Below are 14,351 nucleotides of genomic sequence, written 5' to 3'. Positions count from 1 at the left end.
GTGACAGATATCACTGCCACATCCATCTCCATGTAGAGAATAGCAAATGAGGTATGTACGGAAGTTGGTCACTTTGAGAGGCCACTACAGCATATGCTATCTGCTCCTGCAGGTCTATGAGTATCTCACTCCATCACCCCATGTCATGGCAATGACACCTGATAAACAGGCAGGGCTGGACATCTCACTGCAGTGTCCTTATCGGTCTGATTTTCACAGTAGTGCAAATTCCCCATCATTGGATGCCCCTAGTCCTGCCACATCAAACTAGTGTAGTGGCCCCAGTTCATGGTCACATAGTGGCATTCTCTCCTAGTTATGATCCTGTAGTGCCACCCCCTTAGCTGTCACCAGATGATACACCGTATACTCCTTGTAAAAATTCCCTGTCTTCACCTCAAGTGACATAGCCCCCACCCAAATTGTGATGTCAGCCATATATAATTTTATCCCTTGGTACCTGCGCAAATGATAATGACCATGTCCCTTCCCTCCTGTGGAGTATATGTGGAGTTGTCTGCTGCACAGTATAACTTACCTCATTGTTGCTATGTGCTTTTCATATGCCTGTAAAGCTGGTCTAGATGTCACCAGTTCACCTGAGCTAGTGTGAACTGTGCCCATCTCTGTCTTTGTGGAGGTGTTGTGATGGCTGCTCATTTTCTCCCATTCTTCCTGGATGAAGGTGGTGTGTTGACTGTGACAGAAACTGCTGTAGTAAGTATGAAGGCTCCTAAGAATGGAAGCCTGCTCTGCATGCTTCCTTGTAATTATATTATGCAGCTTGCAGCATGTTACAAACATCCTGCAGGCTGTGGCAGAGATACACTGCAATTCCATATGTAAGCAGACCGAAGAAATAGACTGGCAGACCAGACATGTGCTCTACAATGTGACTAGTCTGTGCATGGATGGTGCCATGTATTCAACCATGCTGTGTGAGCTCTGTATGGCAGTCATCAACCAGGGCTTCAGTGTGCATCTAGCATTACCAGAAACAAAGTGGGAACTATGAGGGGGTGAGACATTTGTACACACTGTGTTTCTGTCTTTGAATGTCTGTTTACTACACTGCCTACACTTACTAACAAGGCATCCCTATTGAATATTACCACACAGGAAACAAAACCATTCTTGAGTTGTATGGCAGATGGGAGAATCATAGTCACTGTCAGGGAGCTGTGCAGTCACATTGGTTATCAACTCAAGGCTGGCAGGTGATAGAAGAACAGCCCTTCCAATTGAAGTAATGCAGTCCACACATACGATATTGGGCATCTATTGCCACATGTGTGCATTCTGTAGCATGCAGTGACAGGTTTTGATGCCACAACTGGAGGTCTCTGTCTCTCTCCCCCCTCACTCTCCCAGATATGTTGGGAAACAGATATACCCATACATATGTAAAAGTACAATTCCATGGTATGTATTAAGGATTTTGACACTTGTGATATGTACACTGAGTATCCTGCAGATTGACCCCTTCAATATGTCCAATGCATCGCTGTTTTACCTCTTTAAGTGCTACATATATTTTAGTGTCTACATGTATACAGAGTTCTTGCATACATCCTGATTCTGTCTTTGGGCAATACATGCCAGACAATACCCATATAATATCCATGCATCAATCCACAACCCTTTTTCCCATGTTTGCACTTGGGGTCGGGGTGTCACTTCAACCGTGACAGTCATCTAGAGCCAAGGTTTACACCACCGGGTGGCTAGAATATCTCTAATCAAAAACAGTCTGTCAGCTAGAGGTAGGTAATACTCTGAAAGTACTAACTTTGTTCATACCACCTGCCACCATGTTGTGCAAAGGTGAGAGACAGAGGTATGTATAGACATTATGTTCTGGTGCATGAAAACTGCTGCTCCTAGCATCTTCGCTTCTTGTAACTGCACAAATTCCTGCATGATTCCTGCTCTTATATCAATGTGCAACTTACAGTTCGCTATTACTGTGAATTGTGACCTGCATTCAGAAACACACATTGGCATCCCATTATGCACTCATTAGACTATGTGCCTTCATTTGCATGACATTTTTATGGTTATCATACACCTGCGCACATGCGTTTCTCCTAGCTACTTATTGGTGATAGCAGACAGTATGAAGTACAGCATGCCTGTGAATGGCCACTTGTCACTCAACAGCATACTGAGTCCTACAGCCGTTGATTTTAAATAGTGTACTACATCTGTAATAGAAACAAAGACAACAGTAGCAAAAATCTTTTTTTGTCATGTTCATGGTATTAAATTTGAATGCCTTTGTGGTATATAAGAACACAAAACAAAAAGTAACACAAATATTTACTAATCATGTTACTAAGTCTGTTGAATACATTATACACCTGCATATTAGCAATACAGCCAAAAAGAAAGAACACGTTTTGTGTAGACAACAAACCCAGTCTTAAAAACAAAAACTTCATTACAAAATGTTGTGCTATTACAAAGAAAAAGAACACAATCTGATGCTGCGATGTATACTTTGCTGAAATGTCACATTTGATGAAAATCCCTGGCTTAAAGTGGAAAAAAGGAATATGATGTGGACCATCAAAGAATGTTAGCTATTTTTAGACTCTTAACAGAGGACTGTGGGTGTGCATCTGCTTTACTGACCATCTAAGCCATAGAACTATGGAAACCCTACTTCTTCAGAATAAAGTTACTGTAACTAGTTTGTAGCAAAATAGTGGAGAAGGGACATTTGAAAGCTTGATCTCAGTGTTCTTAATGTTATCTTTTGAAAAAAATAACAGACATGAAACTGTTTGCTTTCTGATGCTTTATCCTTAAATACTGTTTTCCCAAATGCATCTTGCTTCCATGTTACAAATTTAGGAGAAAGTATTACAAAACATTTTAAGAAAAATAATTTTACGGTCTTTAAAATAATACAGAAAACAAACACAGCTTAAATAAATATACCAAATTAGACATAATATAAACATTGATTAAGAATAGATACAAGTTATATGACGATTTAAAACTTAGAGAAATTGTAGTCAGTTTATAGAGAACAAGAACAATAATACAACGTGAGAGAAAAGTAGGCTTATGGTATATTTACAGAAATATATTTTTTGTATATAAATAATATAAATTATATATATATATATATATATATATATATATATATATATATATATATATATATATATCTACAGGAGCACTTTATAATCTCAAAATTCTGAAATACCGAATTTCAGAATCTCGAGATCATAAAGCCGAAAGCTCTAAATACCGAAACCCCAGAAGCGCAAATTTCAAAATCTCAACATTCGGAGATGTTGAAGTAGCACTTCTAGTGTTGCAGTGTTTGAATGGATAGGTGGAAGTTCATGTAAGTATGTATGTTTAAGGATGTTGGTTAGGGGCTTTAGTGTATGTCAGTGTGTGTTGTGACTGTGATGTGTGGGTGCAAGGGGAATGTAGGTGTGTGGTGGTGTTTTCATGTGTTTGTCTGTGTAGTGCGACCCTGGAGTTAGTATATTTAAGTAGGGGGGTGTGGGGGGTGTAGGGGGGGCTTGCCCCCCCAACTAGTATGTAGTGTAGGTTTGTGTGTTTGTGTGTAGGGGGAAGGTGTGTGTTTGTGTATGTGTGTGGTGTATGGTTAGTGTAGGATTCGCAATTTTAAAATTCTCACTTTTGGAATTTCGATATTTAGACGTTTTGACTTTATGGTCTTGAAATTCTCAGATTCGGTATTTCAGTATTTTGGGGTTATAAAGTGAATACATACATATATATATATATATATATATATATATATATATATATATATATATACACACACACACACACACACACACACACACACACACACACACACACACATATATATATATATATATATATATATATATATATATATATATATATATATATATATGTGTGTGTGTGTGTGTGTGTGTGTTTATAATATTTTATGTAAAGAAATTGAATATACAATTCATATTTGTCTAGTTATTTAATTTGTTACTGCAGTGTTAGAGCATACGCAGCATACCTTTATTTATTTATTTGACATTTGTTTACCGCGGTGGTCTGACTGGGTCTACAGAACCCATTTTCAGCAGAGGCCCGTGGAGAAAAGCTCCACATACAGTACAATACAAATACAGTATAATACAATACAACACAAATTACGTTAGAAACTATACAAAAATACGTTGAAAGAACAAACTATGTTACAAGATGTTGCAATCTATTACTACAGATCTAGACAATTCTATACAATTAAAACATCGCAGACAATAATAGTCACTCTCACCATACATGATGTAGATAGTGTCCAAAAAGAATAGTACATAGGTAGTACAATGTGTGACAATGACTGTCATAGTACATGAAAAATATAATGTCAGTTTCAGTTAGGAAAATAGCAGCCAGAAAGTTAGTGATGCTGATAGCTAGTGAGACAGAGAGTTAAGAAGAACAGAAGCAATACAGCCTGAGCAGTAGCTTTAGGATATGGTATAGAAACAGAGAAGGAGGTAGACGAGCCTTAGAATCGTGCAAACTGTGAGGAATATAAATGTGACAAAAGAGGATGATGAGGCTAGTGTGGAAGAAGAGGAAGTCCTGAGCACTGAACATTAGGCAGGCTTTATGCAGGAGCAGAGGCATGTATTTTTGAGATGATTTTTTTTAAAGAGGCTTTGAAATGGGTTAGGCCAGGCACCTGGTAGCTAGAGGTAGCTAATTCCAAAGTATAGAGACAGAGTATGAATACAGGGAGTGACATGGTTTTCTTGTGGGTTTTGAGATAGCTTAGAGCTTTTTGTCTTCTGATCGTAGAGATCGATTTGGTGTGCAAGGTGTGACTAGACTGGCTAGTGCAAGGCAGGCAGTAGGCTTGATAATAAGGTTGTGCAATATGGATAGTCGAATAAAGGCAAGTTTGTTGGGGAGTTCAAGCCAGTTTAATTCTAGGAGTGGTTTACAGTGGTGTGTGTGATATTTAGAGTTCGTGGCAAACTTTGCAACTTTGTTGTAACACTGTTCCAGCTTGCTTATAGTAGACGTTTGTAAATTAGTTAAGACCATAAAGAAGGGAGGGAAGTAAAAATGTTTTTGCATGGATAGTTTTGGTTGCTGCAGTAAAGAAATGTTTGTTTCTATATAAGAGTCCCAGTTTTTGATGAGTTTTCTTTATATTTTGCTGAATATGGGGGTCAAATGAAAGTTTATTGTTAATGATAACACCTACAAGTTTGGTTTTCTGCACTACTTCTATGACAGTGTTGACAGATGCAAGGGTGTTGAAATGATCAGTGATGGGGATGTGCTTTGGGGATGAAAGCATACTAGTTTTGTCTTCTTTGGATTAAGAAAGAGTTGGGCATTTCTTAGCCAGGATTTGGCTGCAGTCAAGGACTTTTAAGTTTTTGAAAGTAGTTTTGGTAGTGATAGAGCAGTGCAGATTATGTTGGAATAATCAACGTATTGAATGAGGGTCCCAGGGTGAGAGGCAGTGTGAAGGTTGTTTGAAGAGAAGGGGTCCTATGATGGAGCCTTGAGGGACACCAGTAGGGTTGCGGAGAAAGGGGAGAGTTCATTGGACCATTTCACTGCTTGTTTAAGATCCTTGAGGCAGCTGTGAAACCATTTTGCTATGTTATGTGAGAAGCCTAAGTTAGACAGTGTGCTCAAAAGTAAGGAGTGGGACACAGTATCAAAGGCCTTGGAGAGATCAAGGAATACTGAGGCTGTATAGCATCCTGCATCTCTGGCCTTGTTCACGGTGTCTGTAAAAGATAATAGGGCTGTAGCTGTGCTGTGGCTAGGTTGGAAGCCATTTAGGTTTTGGTTAAAAGATTGTTTTGCAATAAATATTGCATTACCTGCTGATGGATACCTCTCTCAAGAATTTTTGATATGGGTGAAAAGATGGATATAGGATGGAAATGGGATGGATCAAAAGAGATGCTTCCTTTTTGGATGGGGGTGATGTGTGATTGTTTCCATATGGTAGGTATGTCTGATTCAGATAAAGACCTATTTATAAGGATACTGATTGGGTAGGTGACTGAGTTAGCAGCCAGTTTAAGGTAGTATGGTGGGAGATTGTCAGCTGAGGTAGACCAGGGTTTTAGTTTTTGTAGCAGTTTCTTAATGGTGTCAGTGGGTATGGGCTGAAGTGAGAATGGGTTTGTATGACATTTTGTTGAGTATGGAGGTTAGTAATGACAGGGTTAGAAGTAGTTGATGGCCTGGAGTTGGTGTCTGAATAGGTTGAAGGGTGGGGGGGGGGGTCCTGCATTAGAGGTGTTAGTTAGTAGGTCTGAAATTGATTTTATGAAGTGCTTGTTAAAGTTTTCGGCTATTTGTGATGGAGGGGTATCAGTGGATAGGGTGTGCTCTCCATTTCTTCCTGGGTTAAGTAGAGAAGATATGGAGTGCTAAAATTTACTGGGGTTGATTTTATGCTGGAGTTGAAAATGGGAATAATATGACTTCACATCTCTGTTAATTAGTTTAGTCACTTTGTTACGTAGTGTTTTGAAATTAACATGATTTTGTTAATTTTTGTTCTGTTTCCAGGTTATCCAGGCTAGGTCCCTTTGCTTCATCAGGTGTTTACATTCCTTAGAGAGCCATGGTGCTGAGTTCTTTTTGATTCTTTTCATACAAATGGGAGCTGGTGTATTAAGTATGTGAAGGAAGGTGTTATTAAAGTATAGTACAGCATCATTAAGGGGTAGTTGTTTAAGGGGTGCCCAGTCTATTTCCTGTAAGAGATTGTTGAATTTATGCTGACAAAAATTAGTTGAGTTCCTAACTGATTTTATAGTGTGTACTCTTAGTTGTTGGGAGTTTGTTCTAAGGGAATAAGCTGGTAGATGATCGCTGAGGGTGCTAGACAGTATAGGGGTAATTGGCAGGGTAGGATACTAGGATCTAGTCTAGGGTGGATTGGAAGGTAAGATTCTTGTTATATCTTGTTGGAGTATTGATAAGCTGAGAAAAAGCATGCATATTTATAATATTTTGTGGGGGAGTTGAAAGCTGCGGTTTGCCAATCTAGATTTACATCTCCTAAGATTATTGTTTCAAGGCTTATTGTTTGGAATGTCCAGGAAAAAATATTTTCCACCACTGGTATAGTGTTACCTGGTGGGATATATATTACTATCATGCAAATTCTTTTTGATATACTGAGGTTCAGAAATGAGATTAGTACCTCAGCACTGGAAAAGATGGGTATATTACTGGTGTAGGGAGTGATGTTAAGCGTAGAGGGATGTAGAAATGCTATCCCTTCCCCTTTTTTTAAGATCTATCTCTTCTGGTTATTGCAAGGTTTGGAGGTATTACTTCTGAGTCTTTTACATTGGGGTGTAGTCATGTTTCGTTAAGGGCTAGTATGTCAGGTTTATTTTGATCAATCCAGGCATGCAGTGGGGCTGTTTTATTACATATATGTCTAAGGTTCAGAGTAAGTACGTTTAAATCTTTGGGGTTACTCTTGTGTTTAGGAAACCCCCCCCCCAGATGGTTTACCACCATAAATAATCAGTGAGGTAGAATGTTCATAGATACAAAGACAAGGTGTCTGAACTCTAAGTACTTGTCTCGAGTCACAGCTTCTAATTTCATAGTTATGGGCTTTTCAATTTCTTTCCAGGGATATATTATACTGATAAGAATGAAATATGCTAAAGTGTTAATGTAGCTTCACCTTCAGCAGTAAAAGGCATGTGAGTGTGGATGAGTAAGTAAGGGTGGGGATATCCTTCCCGCAGATTCAACACTACAAAACAATACACACTAGATTTAATAAATTAAGTTATTAGTTTGAGTTGTGGAAATTGCCTTACATAGATTTAAATCAGTGTATTTGTTTCTTGTGAACTTTGCCAGCTGCAGGTGAAATTCAGCTGTGCAAGTTCTTTAGGTAGTGGGACATGATAACCTTTGCAGCAGCAGCATTCAGACTTACATAGGTTCATAGGTTCATAGGTGGGTACTAGACTATCTGCCTGAAGGCATTTATTAGCCTAGCCAGAGTGTGTTGTCTTCCGCCACCCCCTTAGATTAGTTCCCTGTGCCTCTGTCCAGCAGAGCCATTGAAGTGATCCCCGAGGTAAACTTTCTGTTTCCCATCCACTCATCAAGGTTTCTTTTGAAAAGTGTTAGTGAGGAGCTCTGCCTAATGTAGATTGGGATCTTGTTCCAAAGCAATGGAAGTCTCTGGGATAGGAATCTATCCCTCCAGCACATCCTATTTATTGTTGTGCTGAGGTTTAGATCCCTACAGCATGTGGCTCGAGGGGATAAGGTTTTCTTTAGGTGGAGCATGTCCATCAATTCTGGGTTGGACATGGCCTTGTATGTCAGGCAGAGATCACCTCTGAGTAGGCAGTATGCAAAAGAGTACAACTGGAGTTTCTTCAGTCAAGCTGCATAGGGCATCTGTTTGAGGCCAGTGATCCTCTTGGTGAGGTACTTTTGTGGTCTTTCCAGCTGTTGCAGGTGTCTTGTAAGGTACATCCAAAATGGGGCATTGTACTCTATGATGGGTCTGATGAGTGATGAGTAGAGGGGCTAAATGACCTCTTTTGATCTCGATGCGAACCCTTTTGTGATTAGGTGGGCCATGTGGAAGGATTTTCTAACCACTTTGGCAATGTGATTATCAAAGGTGAGATTACTATCTACTTGGGTCCCCAGATCCCTTATTACGTCTTCCGTATTTAGGGGACTACCACCTATGTGGTAGTTTGTGGGTACTTTGTTTTTTCCAAAGGGGATGACTATGCACTTTTTGGCATTTAGCTTGAGGCCATGATTTTGACACCAGGTATCCGTCTGAGTGAGACCCTTTTGGAGGATGTCTGTGTCAGCCGGAAAGTCAATTATAGCCCCTAGTTTGCATGTGCTTGTTTCACTTTTTGTAGAGTGAAGCAGCTGGATGGAGAAAACACTTGGGATATGGGGTAGTGAAGTGACCATTACCTTTACACCCCAATGAAGTGCATAATACCAATTAATCATATTTACCAAAAACTACAGAATGCATTCATTCACAACAGCAAATATAATATACACACTCAAATGTGTTTATGGCCTTGAAATATCAGAGCTAAAATCAATATTTATCTGTACCCTATGAATGGTATTTATTCTATTTAAGAATCAGGAATAGACAAATTACCCCCAACACCCTTCACATTTATTAGTTATAAGGCTTCTAAAAGAAAAAGTACCATTAAGTCTTGTCCAATAGATACATTTTCTTTTCACCTAGCTCTAATTTTATATATGTAATCATTTATCTTTTTACTGTCTTTGCTTCTTACTGTGTATGTATCTAAACTTTGTCTAAACACTCATTTTTATCTACTCTTGAATGTTTTTGCATATTATTGCTTGGCGTGTATCATGATTATACTATGTTTGTATGTTGACTGTTCATATGCATCTTGTCAATATTTTTGTTTTTGTTTTCTCACTATTGTATGATCAAACAATCATTTTGTTTTCTCCTTATTGTATGCTCAAATAATTCATTACACTATGTATGAATGCCACTTTATTTCTGTATCTTACAGGGCTTTTCTCCCTGGGTGTCTGCTGAAAAGGGCTTTCCACCCAGTCAGACTTTCCTGGTCAGCAAAAAGCAATAAACAAATAAATCAATAAATAAAGACATGCAGACATTTAATTTTCCTTGAGTTCTCTGCTTCCTCAGATATAGTATGCATTGATGAATTTTAAGTTTAAGTCCTTTTAAGCATAAAGGCAAAAACTTACATTTTGGCAGGCAGCAAGAATGTATTGCTCAAATCCAAATTAATGACAACTCTTACGCATGGCTAAGAGATCACTGAAGAGGCATTCCCTGCAACCATTAAGTGGTTTTAATGTTTTAGCTTTCGCCTGACTCATTTACAAAATAAAAAAATATAGGTGCTTTAAGTCTGGTATGTACCATGATAATCATATAAATGCCATGAAAGAATTAGTATGCAAAAGAAACTGTGTGTGTGTGCCATGTGATCTTTTTCTGGATATGCAGCTTAAACTCTAGTGTTCTAAGAGATGGTACATAGCTAGTTTAAGTGTTCCTGCACAATGAGGGAAATATTTGTACAGTTTTAACACAAACTGATGAGTACTGTTAATCATGAACAGGCTCAGATGCAGGGATGTCCTGTGCTGATATTTGTTATGCTTTTAAGTTGAAAAGCTCATTTTCATGTGTCCTTGTTTTAACAAATTTTGTAATGTTGTGTTATTTCTTTCTTCTTTTTTAGTGCCTTCACCTGTTCAAGCACTCACTGTTAGCAATTTTGCGAGAAGTGATTATTTAAAGGTTTCCTGGCTCCATGCCAGAGGTGATTTTGACTACTATGAAGCAACCATTAAAAGCAAAAATGATTTTATTAAAACCAAAGTGGTAGCAAAAACAGAAAATGAGTGCAACTTCACTGACTTAGTCCCGGGTGGACTATACAGCATCACTATTGGCACAAGAAGTGGGAAGCATAAAGCAGAGGCAATGGCTAATGGAAGAACTTGTAAGTAAAGATTGTTACCTGAAATACTAAAAATGAGTAAGATAAAGCTAAGAAAAGTAAGCATGTATAATTTACTGTAAAATAAGAAATAAGTGTTTAGCAGTAAAATTCCTTACATTAAACATATAAACTGTCTTGAATAAACTGTGGTAAGAATGTGTGCCAACTTCATACAAATTCAAATCTAGGATTTTTTTGTGCCCTTTTACATTTCTATTACATCATTAATAAGTTCTTAACTACTTGCTACAGTTCCATATGGTTCTTTTGCAAGTTTTAGTCAGCAGGAAAATCAGAATGTTGCAAAACCCAAGAAGAAAATGAATTCAGAGCTTTCTAGTTGTGCCACATATCACCAACTAAAAATTCAAAAATGAAAGTTGACCACCAGGAGCACACAAACCACCAATGTTTCTTAAAAATCCAAGCCAATCGATAACACTAACTCTCTAATAGGCATGTAAAATGTGTGTAAAATTTTACATGCCTTTTAGACGGTGTGTGTTATCGATTGATTTGTGTTCGTAATAAATGTTGATGGTTTGTGTGCTACTGGTGGCCCACTTTTGTTATTTGGACATTTCTACTTGTAAGATTTAGGGGTTAAAAGTAGAATTATATTTTGCTTCCTCATAGACGAGGAAAGAAGTCAGCTTTTAAAAACACAGGTGACACCTTCATACATGTGGGATCTGACAGCTATATGTCAGATGAGCTCTTTTCTTTTCATTTCTCTTTTCTCTCTCTCTCTCTCTCTCTCTTTTATAGAAAATATGTCACTGATTCTAAGTTTTATACAAAAATAGCAATGAAAACAGACCTTTGTAAGATGGAATAACAAGACCCACAATGAGCAATCAAACTCTTCATAAGGAAAGACAACATTATCATATACAAATAAATGAATGCTTTAAGTAAGTGTGATGGAGATTTTGCACACTGTGGTGGTGATGATGCTATAACATATGAAATTGCTTGTTTTCACAGAAAACATGGTCACCATATCATAGCTCAAATGACATGATTCATAAAAGCATGAACTATTTACCTATACAGTCCCAAGCTTCAGTTCATTCTATGTTGTTTACCAGGGTGGAATGATTTTATGGCAAGTAGTCATCCTTTCTTCTATATAGACATTTCACTCCTCTGCCATTTAATTTGAACATGCCCTTCTATTTAATTACATTTATAAATAGTTACACATAAACTGATGACTGTTTGATTTGTTTTTTGTCTGTAATTAAGTATTTTCTTCAACTTTTTTTATCAGTCCCAGAAGCTGTAATGAACCTAACAATCGCTGACCAAAGCACAGAAGAACTTCGAGTCACGTGGTCACCAGCAAATGGCGATGTGGACCAGTATAACGTGCAGCTGCTCTTCAATGACATGATAGTCTTGCCACCAATTAGACTGAATAACACAGCAAGGGATTGCAGGTTCACATCACTGACAGCAGGACGAAAGTATAAGATAGTTGTTTCAACGTTCAGTGGCGAAGCACAAAGGGCTACATTTGTTGAAGGACTAACAGGTAAATACTATTAACAATGTGTGAGGGACTGTCATTTCACTTTAACTACAATGAAGGCTTTAGCCTTACTTCTGGAATATCAAGGCTGCATAGGAAATGAGATTTAGTCAATGTATATATTTTAGCTTAATAGCAAAGGCCCATACCAGATCCTTCTTTAATCTGTTTTGGCTATATTCCTTTCCTCCAATACATCCGTATCATTTTTCTAATCTGTATCTACTAGATTATATTTAATTTGTGTTGTTGAATATGTATAGCTAACTGAAATGTATCCAGCATACTGAACTGCAAACCAGAAACCATGCAAAAAAAAACTTTAAGCAAATCAAACAAGCATTTTCACACCTTCCAGATGCTTTTTCAAGTTGTCTAAAGATTAAAATAAAAATAGTAATTATTTAAATACTCCCAACAATATCACAATTGCATAATTATGCTTGCTGGTAAGCCATTAGACCTCAGGAATTTATTTAAAGTGTTCAGATTTGTAAAGTAACACTTAACTTTTTTCTGTATTTGGATCTATACAACTAGTATTCATTTTTCTAATTCCTGACTACTGATCTGCTTATTTGTTTATTTGACTGATTGATTCTGACATTCAGCAAAAGTGTTTTACTGACACTACCACTGCAGCTATGTGGTCTCTATGCAACCATGATGTACTAAAACCGCTGTTATAACCGTAATGTGAATCTAATTGACTTACTGTTGGAGTTAAAAATAGTATTTACTGATTTAGCACTACAGTTGTATCTGCTAGTGATTCAGCTGTGCTAAGCGCTCATTTTACTTTTTCTTGTAGGCACAGGATAATTGGCTGATAAATGTATTGTGCATGATTTATTAACCTGTTTCCAAACTAAGTTATGACACTGTTCATAGGTTCATAGGTTCATAGGTTCATACTAGGCTATCTGCCCTAGGGCATTTATAAGCCTAGCCAGAGTGTGTGTGGCTTTCACCACCCCTTAGGATGAGAATACTATACCCATTAGTTTGCTGTGCCTCTGTCCAGCAGTGACACAGAGATGATTCCCGGGGTAAACCTACGACCTCCCATCCACTCGTCAAGATTTCTCTTGAACAGAGTCAGTGAGGGGCTCTGCCTCACATGGACTGGGATTCTGTTCCATAGTGTAGGGAGTCTCTGGGTGATGAATCTGTCCCTCCAGCACGTCCTATTTATATCCGTGTTGAGGTTTAAGTCTCTTGCTCGTGGCTCTGGTGGATTTGGATTTTTGAGGTGGAGCATGTCCATTAATTCCGGGTTGGACATGGCCTTGTATGTCAGGCACAGATCACCTCTGAGCAGACGGTATGTGACTGAATAGAGCTGGAGTTTCTTCCGTCGGGCATCGTATGACATATGTTTGGGCCTTTATCCTTTTGGTGAGGAACTTTTGGGGTCTTTCCAACTGCTGCAGGTGTCGGGTAAGGTACATTCCGAATGGGGCATTGTACTCAATCATTGGTCTGATAAGTGAAGAGTACAGGGGTACAATGACCTCTCCTGATCTGGATGTGAATCCCTTCATGATCAGGTGGGCAATGTAGAAGGTCTTCCTAACCACTTTGGCAATGTGAGTGTCAAAAGAGAGGTTACTGTCAACTTGGGTCCCCAGGTCCCTGATAACTTCTTCCGTGTTTAATGGATTACCACTTATGTGGTAATTAGGGGTTACCTTGTTTTTCCCAAAGGGTATGACTATACATTTTTTGGCATTTAGCTTAAGGCCATGGCTCTGGCACCAGTTATCCATTTCTATGAGACCTCTCTGGAGGATGTCTGTGTCTGATGGAATGTCAATTATGGTGCCCAGTTTGTAGTCATCTGCAAATTTTGTCAGCCACAATCCCCCAATGTTTGCCTGCACTTCAGAAAAATAAATGCCAAACAAGAGGGGGCCCAGGACTGAGCCCTGTGGGACACCGCTCATGACCAGCTTAGAGTCTGACATGGCACCAGCAACTCTAACCCTGTGTGTTCTGTCCTTGAGCCAGTTTGCAACCCATCTTGTGACATATGGGTTTACATCTAAGCTGGTGAGCTTTTCTATGATGCCCGAGTGGGTATTGTGTCGAACGCTTTTGCTAGGTCAAGGTAGGCTGTGTGAACTGCCTTACCCTCATCAATGGCCTTAGTGACTGTTTCGAAAAAGTCGACCAAGTTCAAGAGGCAGGATCTGCCCTTGACAAAGCCAAATTGGGTAGGATCCAGTGTCTGTAGGTCCCCAATGTCTTTATTTATGAGTTCCATTATGATCCTC

At 38.5% G+C, this 14,351-nt stretch overlaps 1 protein-coding gene across 3 annotated transcripts in view; it reads left to right on the top strand.

Moving 5' to 3' along the window:
- Positions 1 to 14,351, top strand: part of PTPRB (protein tyrosine phosphatase receptor type B) — a 796,390-nt gene that overhangs the window by 607,153 nt on the left and 174,886 nt on the right. For all 3 annotated transcript variants that reach the window (XM_044057004.1, XM_044057003.1, XM_044057005.1), the window contains 2 exons: positions 10,278 to 10,541; positions 11,815 to 12,078. In XM_044057004.1, coding sequence (XP_043912939.1) covers positions 10,278 to 10,541; positions 11,815 to 12,078 — 528 coding nt within the window. The remainder of the gene's footprint in view (positions 1 to 10,277; positions 10,542 to 11,814; positions 12,079 to 14,351) is intronic.

The sequence above is a fragment of the Protopterus annectens genome, chromosome 15.part0 (genome assembly GCF_019279795.1).
Source record: "Protopterus annectens isolate FY-2018-M chromosome 15.part0, PAN1.0, whole genome shotgun sequence".
NCBI lineage: Eukaryota > Metazoa > Chordata > Ceratodontiformes > Protopteridae > Protopterus > Protopterus annectens.
The sequence above is the reverse complement of the archived record's forward strand: the minus strand, read 5'-3'. Positions and strand labels throughout refer to the sequence as shown.